Source organism: Neophocaena asiaeorientalis, unplaced genomic scaffold, assembly GCF_003031525.2.
Source record: "Neophocaena asiaeorientalis asiaeorientalis breed wild unplaced genomic scaffold, Neophocaena_asiaeorientalis_V1.1 scaffold134, whole genome shotgun sequence".
NCBI lineage: Eukaryota > Metazoa > Chordata > Mammalia > Artiodactyla > Phocoenidae > Neophocaena > Neophocaena asiaeorientalis.
In genome coordinates this window covers 28,280,910-28,298,211 of record NW_020185339.1, presented here as the reverse complement: position 1 = coordinate 28,298,211, position 17,302 = coordinate 28,280,910, and the positions used below count along the sequence as shown (strand labels likewise).

At 41.5% G+C, this 17,302-nt stretch overlaps 1 protein-coding gene across 1 annotated transcript in view; it reads right to left on the bottom strand.

The window, feature by feature from the left end:
- Positions 1-2,786: 2,786 nt before the first annotated feature.
- The window catches only part of CERS5 (ceramide synthase 5), a gene marked incomplete at its 5' end in the record, with an annotated part of 28,486 nt that continues 13,970 nt past the window's right edge, over positions 2,787-17,302 (bottom strand). Inside the window, 9 exons of the mRNA XM_024736425.1 lie at positions 2,787-3,652; positions 6,434-6,590; positions 7,396-7,502; positions 7,604-7,732; positions 9,369-9,461; positions 10,150-10,200; positions 12,078-12,135; positions 12,837-12,967; positions 13,579-13,684. Coding sequence (XP_024592193.1) covers positions 3,476-3,652; positions 6,434-6,590; positions 7,396-7,502; positions 7,604-7,732; positions 9,369-9,461; positions 10,150-10,200; positions 12,078-12,135; positions 12,837-12,967; positions 13,579-13,684 — 1,009 coding nt within the window. The remainder of the gene's footprint in view (positions 3,653-6,433; positions 6,591-7,395; positions 7,503-7,603; positions 7,733-9,368; positions 9,462-10,149; positions 10,201-12,077; positions 12,136-12,836; positions 12,968-13,578; positions 13,685-17,302) is intronic.

Genomic DNA, 17,302 nt, shown 5'->3' with positions numbered 1-17,302 from the left:
AACTTGGTTTAAAATCAGCATACTAGGGCTTCCCTGGTGGCGCAGCGGTTGAGAGTCTGCCTGCCGATGCAGGGAACACGGGTTCGAACCCTGGTCTGGGAAGATCCCACATGCCGCGGAGCAACAAAGCCCGTGAGCCACAACTACTGAGCCTGTGCATCTGGAGCCTGTGCTCCGCAACAAGAGAGGCTATGACAGTGAGTGGCCCCCGCTCACTGCAACTACAGAAGGCCGGCGCACAGAAACGAAGACCCAACACAGCCATAAATAAATAAATAAATAAATAAAATTAAAACAAAAAATCAGCATACTATCACCCACTAACCAAACTCATATGATTATTTTTAGGATTATGACTGCGAAAGCTCATGATACATGATAGGCAATCTAAGATGTTTGTGTTTTTTGAACAACTTCTGAGACTCAGTTTTCTAACTGTGGCAGACTGAATTTTTCAAAGGTGTATGCAACCATACCTCCCGTTCCCCATGCTCTTCTGCAGTGACCTCGCCACTGCTTCAAGAGGTAGAATCTATCTCACCACCCCCTCGTATCTAGGTGGTCCCTGTGACTACTTTGATCAACAGGATATAGGGGAAGTAATGTGTGCCAGTTCCAGTCAACATTCTCTTTTGTTTTTCTGGCCACACCGCTCGGCTTGCAGGATCTTAGCTCCCCTACCAGGGATTGAACCTGGGCCACCAGGGAAAGCGCTGGCGGCTCTAACCACTGGACCGCCAGGGAATTCCCCCAGTCAACATTCTTAACTGGCCTAGTGACTTCTGCTCCCTGCATCATGGAATGCAACCACCTGAGCAAAGCCCAAGGCACGGAGAGGTCACGTTTAGGTACGTTAGTTGATAGCCCCGACAGAGTTCCTAGGGAACAGTCAGCATTAACTTCTAGCCAGACCAGTTAATCATCTTTGACATCCAGCTCAGTTGAGTCTTTAAACTACTCCATTCCCGGCTGCCATCTGACTGCAACCACATGAGATATTTCCAACTGGGCTCATTCAACCAACCAAACCATGAGAAATAATAAAATGTTCTTTCAAGCCACTACGTTTTCAGGTGGTTAGTTACATTGTAACAGACAATCAGAACATTCATTTATGGAATGGAGATAATAATCCCTACTTTCACAGCAGTGTTCTGAAGTTCACTTTTTGATGTAATGAAATCATCTTCAAAGCAGTTAAGCACTATACAAACATGTTATCTTTTCAATAAATAATAAAGTTAAAACTCTTTTACATTCAACAGAGGAGAGGTAATGCCTTGCTTCTCTTACAAATATTCCTAGTTCTTGGGTAGGGATGATGGGTCTGCATCTAACCTGCTCTGCACTGATTTGGGGCCTTCCTCTCAGGCATAAAACCTTCCCAGGCCATCTATAAAACTGGCCTCATGACAGTCTTGCTGCCCACCCCCCTGTTAACACTATTATCTTCCGGCTCTGTATTCAAACTCCCTAGCAAACTCTCTCTCATCTCCCACTCCAGCTATATGCATATAGTTCCTCTTCAGAACAAGACCCTGTTCCTATAACTGACCCTAATCTCAATTCACTCATCCAAGGCTAACTCTAATCAGTCTATGCCTCTGGCTAAATGCTTCTTCAACAACTATTCTTCCTCATATGAAGTCTTGGGAAGTGTTACAGTATAGTGGTTAAGAACAGAGACTCTGAGTTTGATTCTTTACTAGCTGTTTGAATTTAGGCAAGTTAACCTATTTTGCTGTATTTTAATCATATGTAAAGTGCTTAATACAGTACCTGGCATGTAATAAAGAGCTATGTGTTAGCAATTATTACTTTAATTATTATACCACTTGGTTGCATCTTTTGTCAGATTAACTGGGCCAACTAATTCAGATTGTATTTACAAAGCAATTGTTCAAATTTCAAAAGGCAATATACATACCTTGTCTGACTTTCAAAAGCATTTTCATTCATATTTTATAATTACTAATTTATTCAACAATACGGCAAATTGAGGAACTAAATGTAAGACCCTAGTCTTTTAGTCTTCCTGACTAGCTCTGACCAAATAACTAGGTAAGACTTTTTAGAACTTAATTTTTCCATGCCCTATAGTAAGTCTTTTTAAAATCCAGCCACTCAGTAAGTTTAGTAGAGTCAATATCCCAATAATGTCAATGAACATCAAATGAGTATCTGATTCTTAGAACAATAACCTACTTCTTTCAATTTTGATCCATCTCCCTAACAATGAAGCACACCATATGTCTTAATGTACACAAGAGCATCTGGAAATATTTTGGTAATCTGAATATTCACTAAATGGAAAACTATTTTAAGAGATGAATACTACTATTAGTAATTTTGCCTTGACCTCAACTAGAGAAAATTCTAGATTAGGAAGACTGTTTCTCCATAGGCTAAAAGAGAAAACAACTAAAGAGAAAACATCTGCTTAGACTCACTTATCGCAATCTTAAGATGTTAACTGGCAGTCTCTGTATTCAATAAAATGGGAAATACAGGAAATACTCAAGGTGTCTTAGCTCTTCAACCACAGCCTTTGTTGCTTTAGTAATATACATGCTTTCATCTGCTCAGTATTTTTTCTTATGGTCATTACACGTTTATTTTTTCTTAAAATATAAAGCCCTAAAATGCAGGCGCTCTCTTTCCAGCATGCACAGAAAGGAAAAACTTGGTGTCCAATGGCCTCTAGAATCAGACCTGAAAAAGTTCTTAATTAGATTATGGGTTCAGGGGATTGGGGACAGAGTCACTAAAGAGGTTGAGACAGCAGATGAGGGTTGAAGCACTTTTAATCACAGAAGAGTAAACAATAGTATAAACCGTTAACAACTCACCCAGTGGCTGCTGTCCTCCAGCCCTCAGCTCACCTGCTCCTCCCACCCCCCAACTCCCTGCGTACCACTGAATGAAGAGCAGGGTATCTATCAGCAGCTGTCCATCACTACCAGGTGGCAGGAAGGGGACCTAGCTAGGGGCCACAGCAATCCTGGCCATCCATTCATGGTTGTCTGTTCCTATATAACGTCGTGTGAAATATTCCATCTCCAAAGGAGGAACAGTGCAGAAACCTGGAGTGAACTTAGCTGCTCCATTCAGATGGCCAGAGCTTCAAGAGCCATGGGCAACAAGGGAGGGGACTCTCTGGAGCCAGCATAATTCAAGATGCAGCCAAATCTGGGATTGAGGTGGGTTCAAAGGGGACCAGGCTTGTGCTCCAACCTAGGCAACGAAACTCACACATATGCACAAATGCATATGCACACACACACGCACACACAGAGCAAATAACATTACTGAAAGAACCTGGAGGCTATTAAATACAAAATGGCAGAGTTTTTTTAAAAAAGTGAAAATATTTGCTTCTTTGATTCTCCTCAGTGCCCTGCACACACCCTAGTCACAGGAGTGCAGATGCGAGGAGGCCCAGAGGAGTAGGTTGCTAGCAGCCCTACAAGTCCATCTACGCTGAAGTCCCCATACCAACCACCTTACTCTTCAGCCAGTAGCTGCCTCCCATGTGACCATTCACCCGACCGGCACCATTGCTGGAGCTGCGGCCACAGGGGCCTTTTGTGCTACTGGTCATATCTTCTTCTTCTGAGCTGCTTTCCACATCACTGCGATCATCCTTAGATACCTGGGTGGGATGAGGCCAAAGGTAGAAAAGGTAAGGACAGAACTTTTCTAGAATCATAAGACAGACAAAGCCCACAGAGCCCATGTTTGGGCATTACTCCCAATCTGGCCTACTTTCTGGTGGCAACTGACTCAAAATACTATCTGGACCACAGAGACTGTTGTGAATATCCTTTGCCTGCTTTCTGGGTTTCTCTCTCATCATCTCTAATTCCGTTCTCAATGGAATAAGTAGCCATCTTGGTAGAGGAGTTTACCTTTCAGGACCAGCCTAAAAGAGCTGAAATCATTCACCCAGTTGTGGTTTAGGTTTGAAGGAAACTCCACAGACACCCTTCCTCCTCTTGTACCTCAAGAAAAGAAAAGGCCAACACAAACAATACATATGGCTATCATCATTGCTTCTATCTTCTGGTGGTGTGGCCACTGCAGTTTTGGTTATCCAGAGTTTTGCTTTATCCCCAAAGCTGATCCACAACTGGGCTCTTCCTGGGCTCAACTATTGACACCCTATGACTAGGGTCATAGGGTGTTGATAGTTACTTCTCTTGAGCAACCCCAAGATACACAGTATGGTGAAAAGAAAAGTAGACTGAAAAAAAAAAAAAGCAGACTGGCAGTCAGCGAGTAAAAAATCCCAGTCCCAATCATGCTACTCTCTATGAATCTTTACCTTTCAACCTCAGCTTTTTGTTCTATATTTTCAAACGAAGGATTTGGATTAGAGCAGTGTTTTTCAATCTAAACTATCCTGCATACCAAGCACAGTATTTCAGATTCTCTACCGTGGACCATAAAAGTAAAGGAGAGAAACCCAGGGAAACCTATGTCAGACTTTTGCCCTCCCAAACTGAAGGATAATAAATGTGGTTTTTTTGTTGTTTTTGTTTTTTTAAAGTAACTAAGAGAAGGGGGTGAGAAGGAAACAAAACTACAATTGCTATTGCCAAGGGGTGGGGTAATTGCTTTGGTTAGCTCTAAGATTCTATGGTTTATTATAGCTATCGACCTCTGAACCCAGATAATGAACTGATTATCTGATCTTTAGGAAATTTCCACCAGAGGGCAGTGTGTCTAAATTTGAGGGAAAGGGAGGCTCAAAAAGGAGGGGGGCAGTGGGTGGGTGGGAAGGAAAGGAAAAACAGAAAGGGTAAAAAAAATGAGTAGACTCTAATCTTGCCTCAATTTAGGAAAAAGAACCTGGCAACTTGAGCTCCATTCAACAATGGCCCAACCTGAGCTCCATATAAAATGGCAGAGTTTTTTAAAGAAGTGAAAATATTTTCTTCTTTGATTCTCTTCAGTGCCCTGCACACCCCCTAGTCACAGAAGTGCAGATGCGGGGAGGCCCAGAGGAGTAGGCTGCCAGCAGCCCTACAAGTCCATCTATGCTGAAGTCCCCATACCAACCACCTTACTCTTCAGCCAGTAGCTGCCTCCCATGTGACCATTCACCCGACCGGCACCATTGCTGGAGTCAGGAGAGATACATGCTCTGATACAACCCAGGGAAACAGAATGGAAAGCAGGAAGGAAGAGAAACACATTCAGACAGACATGCTTCACTGAACACCAGAAGCACAGATACACTTACATGCAAGAGATGAAACTGTCCAGCTCCCACCAGGCATAGAAAAAAGGAAGGAGGTGAGAAAAGAGTGGAGAGTACAGAGTCTGGGTCTAATCCTTCCTGGATAGGTCACCTGGTCAGGAAAGAGCAGGGGAGAAGAGAGATGTCCAGTAGCTACAGCAAGATGCACAGGCACACTAAGCAAGTTCTGAAACCAATGGCAGCCATAAAGAATAGCGACACAAGGGCTTCCCTGGTGGCGCAGTGGTTGAGAGTCCGCCTGCTGATGCAGGGGACACGGGTTCGTGCCCCGGTCTGGGAAGATCCCACATGCTGCGGAGCAGCTGGGCCCGTGAGCCATGGCCGCTGAGCCTGCGCGTCTAGAGCCTGTGCTCCGCAACGAGAGAGGCCACAACAGTGAGAGGCCCACGTACCGCAAAAAAAGAAAAAGAAAAACAAAACAAAACAAAAAAGAATAGCGACACAAGGGATCATATATTCCTGGGAAACATTCCATCCCTTTGTCCTAGAGTCAGTGTATCCTCTACCAGAGCCCCTCCCCTTGGGATTGTGTATTACCGAAGGCTGAATCCCCAGCCCGCAGGCTAACACAGTCTGACTGCTTCAGAATTTGCAAAATTCAGTTATGAGTTTTATCACTGAATGATCTTTCTTTGTGCTTTTGGGCTCTTGGCATAAGATGGGTATTTGAAACCCTAAAGACCTATCTCACTTAAGACCCCTGCCTCATACAACAGTAAGGTGAGATCGGTACTTAGTCCCTTACATAAACCGTATCTTGAACATCACAGTGTGGCCATCTTGGGGTAGCTTGCGACTTACCAAACTACTCCTAGGCAATCTAACATCTCTGCTTTTATACAGTTTATATCTTGGAGCTCTGCATATGATTTCCTTTGAAAAAACGTTCCCATGCTAAAAACAAAAATATGAAATCCACAAAGTAGGTAGGTAAAGGGTAGGAAATGGTTGAGGTCATCTCCAAACCTAATCCTGTTTATTATTTTACAATGGTCATTCCTAAGGGACAGGAAGAAGGCAGATCCTTCCTCTGACATCTAAGTCATGTCTTAGATGGCTAAACACTCATACTTAAAGAAAAGATGGAAACTTTGGAGCCCTAGGCTCTTTGCTGGGTAATACCTATTTTCCCACCCAGCCCCAAAGAAAGAAGCCATCTTTCATCCTCACCTTTCCTCGGATCAAGGCTTTGAAAGCAATTCGTGCAATTAGGTAGGACCAGATGACATGCAGAACCTGTAGGATCAGGAGAAGGCCATTGAAGAGCCACCAGGAGGGATAGGGCCCAATCATCTCCCAACTCTCAAAGAGGGTCGTGTTCAGAATCCTGTAAGAGGGAGGCCAATGGTCAGATTCCAGAGTCAAAGCCAGACAGATAGGGATGAAGCTGAATTCCCTGGAAAGCAGAACCTTGTGTTTTCTCCCCATACCTTCTATCAGTTGAAGTTCCAGAGATATTCATCCACAGTGAGAAAAGAATAAAGAAAGGGGCCCATGGAGTTTTCTATCTTTAGGGATAAGGAAAGATATAGAAATCTTAGCAACTGATAGAATAAGTCATATTATTAATCACTTCAAATATACAGAGTTTCACAAGTTTGGGACACCAATTTTAATCATAATCCTAGGAATTACTCAGATCCTCAGGCACATATAGGACAGCTGGTAGCTGATTCCCTCAGACTAAGGAGAATCTCCAACCCACAGAGTCAATGACTTTGTATCATAAAGTAGTGAGTGTAGAAGTGAGAGTGGTGTATGTGTGTGTTGGTCAGGGTGGGAGACAGGGTATAGAGCAGGAAAACAAGCAAGAGCCTGAGAATTTTGTAATCAGTACAAAAGAAGGCAAAGGAATTACTTAGGCGTAAAATGAAGACTGCTCCTCAGAGATGAGTCAGGCGAGCCACAGCTAAGTGAGTTGGATGCTCTCAGTCTAGATCACAGCTCACTAGAAATATTGTGCAAGGGAAATGAGGTCCTTTGAGAGTCCATACAGGGTCAGGTTAGGTCAAGGAAGAAGCAGAGCAATATTTAGGGTTAGGGAACCTTGGTGGTCTGTTCCCTCAACTGGTGAAAGGTATCACCAGTTTATGGCTACGTATCTACCATAGCTCCACAGCCCTACCACTTACCAGAATGGATAGATTCCTAGACGAGTCACCACAAAAATAGCACTGAAGATCACAAAAAGGGTGTCACAGAGACGCTGATACTTGGCATAATTGGCCAGCTTGGCTGCCTGGAGAAAGGAAGATAAGAATTGAGCTGGGGAGAAAGCCAGTTCTTAGGAGGAAAAGTAAAGAAAGAGGAATAGTGAGGAAAGGGGGGTTGGGGTCTTACCTCCAGCAAGAAGTCTGAGGCATCATGTAGACACATGACCAGAGTTCCCACTCGAACCATGTTGTTGATGTAGGAGAAGGTAATGAGCCCAATGGTGGCCAAATGATGCACAAACATGATCAGGAAGTCCTAGGAAGGAATGAAAATAAAACAGGCAGGTAAAGGCAAGGCCATAGAGCTGCCAGCCAACTCAATGTCCTGCATTGTTCTCAGAGGGTCTTATCCCACCCCTTAGAAGTTCCATTTTGTTTAAATTCTCCCTCAGGGAGCTGCCTAACATTTGACCCAAAACTCTCTACGTCAATGACTGACCCATAATCTACGTTAATATAGCTCAAAACACAGAAAAGAACAATTTTCTTTGGTAGTTGCAGAACATGTAGAGCTTGGATGCTGAGCTGACACTTGGAAATAATTTCCCAGGTGGTAGTCAGGCATACAAGCCTTAGATATTTCAGATATCCTTGAAAGTCTAAGACTCTTCTGCTTTGATGAAGGAAATTTCAACCAAAGGGACCTAACAGAAAGGGGAGGTTTGTGAAGGGGGCAAAGCTAAACTATTCCAAAACATTTCAGAGACATGCTAAACAATCCATCTTACTACAAGCACTCCCTGCTTTCAGATTTAAAGCTCAAACTTCCTCTTGGGTTCAAATGCCAAGGTTAGCCCTGGAGAAATCTCTAAATACCTGAGTTATCAGACATATCTAATAAATACTTCCCAGCCCAGTGAGGGAGAGAGGGTGGGAGAGGGCAGGTAAATCTGCATCAGAGAAGCAAGGATATAAAGTCTGTGCTCTCCACAGAGACAGATACAATGGTATATTTTAGCTCTTTAGTTGGGGATGAGTTTACAAATACACGTTCTAGAATGTTTTAAAACCAACATATGTATTACAAACCTTTTTATATGCGTCATGTATTAAAATAAAATTTTAGTAAGAAGACCTGTGTCTACCAATCATAGGAGGGTGAAAGGCATCTGAATTGTGTATCAAGCTTCTAGGTTACACAACAACTAATAACCCAGATCAATTTCAATCCATTCCCACAAAGGCTAACCCTGATTTTCCTTACCAAAGATAACCACAAGTTAGTGACAGATTAGGGTTAGAGCTGCTGGAACTGCATTATGTCAGGTGGACACCAATAAAAGGTGAAGATTCTGCCCTTTCTGTCTGCTTATAAAAAACTTCAGTCATTTCCAACTTTGCCACTCTGTGGGCAAGTCAACTCACTTCTCTGAATCTTCGTTTCCTAAACAGTAAGAAAAGGGTAAACAAAATCATCCTAAACCCCTTCCAACTGACATTCTTTAAGTAAGTGGGGTCACCAGGAAGGGAGAACAGAGAGGGAACAAGGGTCCCTAATGCCAAACAAAAGCCAGATCTAGCTTTTCTGGAATCAAGGCTTTTCCTGGATCAGGGCTTACTATCCCTACGTTCTGAGCTTAGGAACTAAGCTCAGACTAAGTTTCCTGAGCTTTGTATATGTAAGAACCTTGGAGAAAATGAGGAAAAGGGTATGCTTCTTAGACAGTTAACTGTTTTCATCCTGGGCTGCCCTGAATGCCTCAAATATACTTCATCATTAGTCAGGTCTCACTTCTGAGAACATTACAAAGAGCTGAAAGTCCCATTAAACCTACTTTCTCCCTCTTTTGTGGTCCCAATCAGGGCAGAGAATCTATCACAATGACAATAATGATAGCTGCTGGAAAGGAGGATGCAATAAGTCAGGGAGTTGAGGGAGCCAATGTCCTTACCTTTCTTTTAATGTCTGTAAACTGAGAAAACATAAGAGACCAATAGAAAGCCAATTCCATGATATAATAGTAATAAAGCCCATTTGTGAGAGGCTGGAAGAGAGAAAGTAGTAGTTAGAATACCAGCTAGTCAAAGACTCATTCCACCTCCCCAAATTTCTCCCTCTCAGAGGAGCCATACCCCAAATTATTAAATAACCTTCCTCTCCATCATCTTCCAAGATCTGCAATAGCTAACAGACTTTGGATTGGTGCGGAGACTTAAACCTCTTCCCTTCCACATACACTCTTCAGCTCTCATCTTTCAGAGATCAGATAAGGTTAACACATACTATAGCACAACCAAATCAGTGTGTCTAGAATTCTGGGCAATTAGTGCTTTTCAGGGGATTAAATACACTGAGGCCTTTCTTTCTTCTACTCTGTTAGCAGCCCCCTGACATTTTTCTACTATGGACTAGAACCATAGTAGAAAATCTTGAGGGATTCAAAAGGGACACATGAACCAGAAAGCACCTCATTAAGTGCCAGGAAGCTGTTTTTCTTTCCAGCCAATTAGGGTGAATATAGGAACCTGGAACAAACAGATCACTGGATTTCACTGCTTATGGGGACCCCAAAAATAGATACCTGAATATATGACTCAAAGAGACTCAGTCCCTAATCCCTCAAGAATCCCAAGGAAATGTGCCATCTTCCCTTGGGACTGGCAATGTACTCTCCCCAACCCCATCTTACACACACACATAAGACCCCTGTCTTGAAAGGGCTCAGATCCTACCTGATAAGGGTAACTGTGCCAGCATTGTCGGGTGTCCCAGAACCAAGGCGACTAAGAGAAAACAGATAATCTAAGTCAGCCCTTAGAATTCTCCCCTGGCTCATCTATATAATCCCTTTCTCTCTATGCTTGGGGCAAAAGAGTTGGGAAAGGAAAAGGAATCCCTCTTGACAGAATTTAGGGTAACTGAATGGCTAGACTTTTCTTCTAGAACAAGAAAGTGTTATTACAAAGAGAGAAACCATGCTTTGAGGTATGTAAGAGCAATGAGAGCTCTAGGATAGTTTCTGGAAACATCACAACCTGGAATATATAGGAAACTGGGAGGCAGGAAGACAATGATTTCATTTAATAACTGACAGCGAGATCTCCATGCCAAAGATTCACAAGTCAAAAGTAATAATCTCTAATGGAGTTTCAATTAAGTCCATTTCATCTAAGTTGTTGAATTTATTACTGTTAAACTGTTCACAATCTTGTCCTATTATTCTTTCAATGTCTACAGGATATGTAGCGATAGCTTTTTTTTTTTTTTTTAAGTTTTGGCCACACCCCACAGCATGTGGGACCTTAGTTCCCCAACCAGGATCACACCTGCACTCCCTGCATTGGAAGGCGGAGTCTTAACATTGGACAAACAGGGAAATCCCCGTGATAGCCTCTTTTTCTCCCTGATACTGATAATTTGTTTTCTTGTTTTTTTCTAAGGGTTTATCAATTTTAATTAAACCTTTCAAAGAACCAACTTTTGGCTTTATTAATTTTCTCCATTATTTGTCTAATGCCTATTTCATCCATTTTTGCTTTTGCTTTTTCCTTTCCTTTAACTTACTTTGGGTTTACTTTGCTCTTCTTTTTCTGGATCTTCAAGTGAAAACTTAGATCATTGACTTTAAAGCTTTCTTCTTTTCTAATATAAACATTTAAAGTTATACATTTCCTCTTAAGTATTCTTTAGCTGCATGCCACACATTTTGGTATGTTGTATTTTCAGCATCATTCAATTCAAAATATTTTCTAATTTCCCTATGATTTCTTATTTGATCTTCGGGTTATTTAGAAGAGCTGTTTAACTTCCAAATATTTCTCTAGATATCTTTTTATTATTAATTTGATTTCTATTTTAATTCCATTATGGTCAGAGAACATATTTTGTAAGATTTCAATATTTTAAAATTTGCTGAGACTAATTTTATGGCCTAACATATGGTTATCTTAGTTGGTGTTCCATGTACACTTGAAAATAATACATATTCTTCAGCTGTTGGTGTAGTGTCCTATAAATGTCAATTAGGCCAAATTGGTTGACTGTGTTGCTTAAATCTTCTACATCTTCAGTGATTTTTGTCTAGTGATTTAGTCAATTACGAAGAGTATTAAAATCTCCAAATATGACTGTATATTTGTCTATTCTCTTCCTTTTCCCTTCTTTCTGCCTCTTTATGTTTCATGTATTTTGAAGCCTCAATTATTGCATTTAGAGGAAAATAGTGTGGTACAGTGAAAAAAAAAAAAAGGACTCATGAATCAAAAAGCCTGAAATTCTTCTTTGACTCTGACAATTAACTGAAAAGCAGGAATAATACCTGTTTTACCCACTATAATGAGTTACTGACTTGATTTCTGTAATGTCTCCTCCTTGAAAGAACAGGACTTTTGTCAAGTGCTCTGTAAACCATCACGTACTATGCTGATTTAATTAATTTTTTATTATTAGCATTATTTATGGGAGAAACAGTAGAGTCATGAGGTTACTGATGTCAGGCCCCAGACAGAAGACAATCTATTTAGCTTATCACAAGAAAAAAAAAAATCACAAGAAAAAAAAAAGGGAGTAAGGGACAAAATCTAAAGGTATTTAACTCTTATCTCCAGGGATGTAGGTATGATTAGAACCCAACAGAGAACCAGAGAAAGTTCAGACTCACCGACCAGAGAAATCTAACTCCATAGCAGAATATACATAAATAAAAAGTGAATCTCCACCTGGATGGGCAAGAAGTAGAAGTTAGAAAAATATTCACTCAAAAGAAAGTCTGTGAAGTAAAGAAGTCAAGAGAGCAGATTTGGGGATAAGACAGTTACTGGTAAGAAATTAAGTTCCCATAATAGGGACAAATACTGTTACTGAAAAAGCCAAAGAGATAAAAATCTTCCAGCCTCTGTTTAAAATAGATTTCCACAAGTGTATACTGTCTTTAGTAAACGTTTCTTCCATATTAGACTCCCTGATGATAGTGCCTATTATTTTTTTTTGCATGACAATGAGAAATACAGCACTCGGTGTCCAGAGGATAATCAGCAAAAACCCAGTGAAATGGATTATAGTATGTCCAGAAAAGGGATGCTTCCCACTAAAATGTCAATTTAGAGCAAGCTGGTACTATCTCTACCCAGGTATACAAGGGTATGCATATCTACCTATGTAAGTGCCAGTATAGGAATTCATTCCCAATTTATTTGGGAAAGGGGAACAAAATGGAACTACATCTAGCTTAGGGGCAAGCATGTCCAAGAAACTAAGGGTGATCAGGCTTCCAGTTCTCTTCTTCCCAGCCTATAACAGAGTTAGCCCTCCACATCTATTGACTGTTATCCTAACAAGAGAAGTGATTTCCAAAAAGAAAACCTTAGTCCAGTCATACTCCACCCTTCTCCTCACTCCCCACCTCCTTCTGCACACCTACATGCTTTCACAGAATTTAGTGAGCGTTGGGGGCTTGTCCTGATTCCTCCGATGACGAAACCAGCATTGGATTTTTCGGACATCCCAGTCCAGTTGCTTTGACAGGCCCTCCAGCCTTTTCTCATCAGGATACTGCAGATGTATGACCAGAGTCAGAACATCCCTTTTTCTTCAAACCTCTCATTAAATCCCTTTGACTAGTTGAGTGGCAAAGCGGCAATAACTATAGTGACTTAAGTAATGTTTTTCTTTCCAGGTTTCATCCCCAAAGTCATTTTTAGTATGAAGTACTATTTTACACATCAAGGACCTTTACCATTCATCTATACACATCCTTGTTTGGTCTTCTCCCTCCAGCCCAAGCTAAGTAAAAAGAGATATTAAAACCCAACCGCAAAGGCTATCAGTACCATTTCCATTTGATTATGCAACTAGGTAATGACAAGAGCTGGAGCAGGGAAAAACAAAATCAAAATATGATGTGTGTCTGGGGGAGAAGGAGGGGTGGTGGTGGCTACTAGGCCTAAAACTCAAATGTATGTAAACTTGACTTATTTAAGGGATCCTGGCCCAAAGGTATTTCCCTGAGTGGATAAAGTTTTCCTAATAGCTCTATGGACTTCCCAAATGTGAAAGATCATCCCATCCTATCCCTACCCTTGGAAATACTTGCTCTTTTATCCTCCCCTGCCCTATGGGATAAACCCCCACACGAATCTTCCTCTGTTTCTTTGCCCACTTACCTTGGTAACAGATATGAACACCTTTTCAAGGATGGCATTAGGTTGGGCCTGATAAGGACCACTGTCCTGGATGCCAACATGGAGTGCACAGGGTTTGGCAATAAACCTGTAATGGAGAAAACCCAAAAGCCAATTCTAAAAATGGTTTGCTAAGCATGAAGCAAAGATCCTGATTAGGGGACTGATAAGAGGAAAAAGGGGAAACACTTGGCTCGGAGCCAGGACTTTTTGATTTAGTCCTGGATTCTGCCACTGACTCACTTGAGAAGTGACCTGTTTAAGAAATATTGGAACATAAGCTCTCTTTCCATTTTTCCCTGGCTTCCCTTATCACATCTTGAGCTTTAGAGTCAGAGAGACCTAGATCAAATAACTAGTCTACCATTTACTGCCTGTATGAACTTGGGCAATTTATTTAATCTTGCTAAAGCTCAGTTTTTTCATCTATAAGATTAAGATTCTTGCTACTCAACATAAGGCCAACAGATAAACAGCATTACTGGTTTTTCCTAGAAGCTTTTTAGAAATACAGAATCTTGAACCCCATCTCAGACCAGCAAAATCAGAATCTGCACTAACAAGATTCCCAGGGGATTCATATTCCCATTAAAATGTTAGAAGCGGGTCTACTTTACATGAATCTTGCAGGTACAATGATATTACATATATGAAGACCGTGACACAAGGAAAGTGCTTAATAAATGGTAATTTTCCTTATATCAGATGATCAAGAAGATCTTAATTGGAGGGAAAGGTAGAACTGAGACTGAGCTCTTCCTAAACACAAATATCCCGGGTCATGGTCACCTTCCTGCCTAATCAAAAGACTATACGGAAATACTTTGAACTTTCAGAAGTTCTAAAGAAAGAAAATGGGAAACTACGAAGAGTGGTAAGAAGGAAATTACCTATTAGTACTCAATTCTAGTCCCAGATCTACCACTAATAAGTCACATAAACTTGGTCAAGTCACTTAATTCTTGGGTTTTGGTTTTGTCATCTAAAAGAAGGGGTTATATGAGATGATGCATAAGATTTTTTTCTTGGGCTTCCCTGCCGCCGCAGTGGTTAAGAATCCGCCTGCCAACACAGGGGACATGGGTTTGATCCCTGGTCTGGGGAGATCCCACATGCTGCGGAGCAACTAAGCCCATGCGCCACGACTACTGAGCCTGAGCTCTAAAGCCCGTGAGCCACAACTACTGAGCCCACGCGCCACAACTACTGAAGCCCAGGCACCTAGAGCCCATGCTCTGCAACAAGAGAAGCCACCACAATGAGAAGCCTGCACACCGCAATAAAGAATAGTCCCTGCTCGCCACAACTAGAGAAAGCCCGCACGCAGCAACGAAGACCCAACGCAGCCAAAAAAAATAATAAATTAAATAAATAAATTTAAAAAATAAAAGATTTTTTTCTCTTTCTAAGATTCCATAGTGATATCATTGATTATAACTAACTTATAACTTTTACATCTTTGAAAATTGAGGAATTATTCCTTGGTTCTGCAAGAAAGATCTCTCTGTTCTACACAACCATAGATTTTTATGAGCCTCAGCTCTAGGAAAAGCTTTATGTAGTCACTTTCAGAATAAGTCAAAACCAGTTTTAGCTCTCTTAGCATCTTAGGGAGTCTCATGATGAAATTATAACTGGGAGGTGTAAGATGGAATGCTCTTGACCTATTTTCTTGATCTGCATTCAAATCCAGAATTTATCTCTAAGGGAGGGACTGAAAACAAGAAACTTTGTTTATTGTCTTCCTCTATGAAAACTTCTTTTACCTTTATCACCAAAGTTCCTGAGCCATGGGGAAACATTGATTCAGATAAAGTAAGCCACATCCGCAACCCATTCTTTTCTCTCTTTTGCACCGGTGGTATAAAAGTTTTATTCAAATGCCAGTGCTAACAGATACTTTATACTTCCTGGTATATAATTCTGTGTACAAATATTTTAAAGCCCCACTCATGTTTAAACTCCTTGTGAACACAGAGAATACTGTTTTTGTGTTTATCAAGGTTCTGTACTCAGTAGTTGCTCAGCAATTGACAAGGAACAGGTCTAGTGAATTCCACCCTTGTTCTGTTGGAGCTCAGTTTGGACCCAGCATTGATCAGCATCCAGAAGAATAATTAAGGCAGCCATTCTTGGGACTTCCCTGGTAGTCCAGTGGTTAGGACGCCGTGCTTCCACTGCAGCGGGCGCAGGTTCGACCCCTGGTCCGGGAACTACGGTCCCACATGCCGTGCACAGCCAGAAAAAAAAGAAAAAAAAAAGGTAGCCATTCTTTGCTGTTGAGTTGGTGCCTGTATCAGAGATAAAAGCACTGAATCCTCTCTCCCTGTCTCCTCCCACCTACATTAATTGAGTGAAGAGGTAGATCCAAGAACAAAAAACTGCCTTTCCAATTCCTACTCTTACTCCCTGATCCAGGCCTCTTCCTCAATGCAGTCAGGTGATTAAAGGCCCTGGGGTTAGACAGATTTTACCAGATAAGAGACTTCGTGAAAGCTACTCACCTACAGAATGAGGATAATAGTATCTGCTTCACAGGTTTATTTTAAAGATGAGATGACATAATGCATGCCTAACCCAGTACCTGACACTTTGTAAACATGCATTAAAAGGCAGCTATTATTATTTTCACTAGGAACAGATAGTTCAGTGTGGGTACTCCCTGACGGTACCTCCAGCAAAGTGAGAAGAGCAAGAAGCCCTCTTTCACACAACAGGGATGGGTTTGTACCCTGATCACTTGGGTGAAGCCAAGATTGCTTTATTATCTAGACCTTGAAGCAGACTTAATATCCTAGAGTTGTCATAAGCTCACATCCTGCCCTCATTAGTTCAGAGTTCAATGAAAGACATAAAGCTACTGGCATCAAGTCAGTGACAGCTGTAAGACTCTAAGAAAATTTGTTTATTTGACAAATATTTATTGGGCACTGATTTTGTGCTACAGCATGAAGCACAAAACCAAATATAAGGACTTACGATTGGAAAAGAATTTTTTAAAAGTATTTATTTATTTAATCATTTATTTGGCTGCACCAGGTCTTAGCTGCAGCATGAAGGATCTTCATTGTGGCATGTTTAGTTGCAGCACATGGGCTTCTTATTTGCGGCATGCGAACTCGTAGTTGCCGCATTCCTGTGGGATCTAGTTCACTGACCGGGATCGAACCCAGGCCCCCTGCATTGGGAGTGCAGATTCCTACCCACTTGACCACCAGGGAAGTCTAAAGAATTTTTTCTGTGATAAAAAAATTCATATCAGGGGACTTCCCTGGCAGCCCAGTGGTTAAGACTCCATGCTTCCACTGCAGGGGGCGCAGGTTTTTTTTTTTTTTTGGCCACGCCACTCGGCTTGCAGGATCTTAGTTCCCCAACCAGGGACTGAATCCGATCCCTCGTCACTGAAAGCGCAGAGTCGTAACCACTGGACTGCCAGGGAATTCCCTACAACTTAATTCTTAATAAACCAATCACATTAAAAAATGTATTTATTTTTCCTAATATAATTTTTATCTTTCTAATTCTATTTTGTTTTTTCTCTTTCATATTGTGCTGCTCCTTTTTTCCTTTCTTTCCTTCTTTCTTCCTTTTTTTTTTGTTTTAACCGTGCCACAAAGCTTGCGGGATCTTGGTTCCCAGGCCGGAGGTCAGGCCCGAGCTCCTGTGGTGGGAGCTCCAAGTCCAAACTGCTGGACTAACAGAGAAC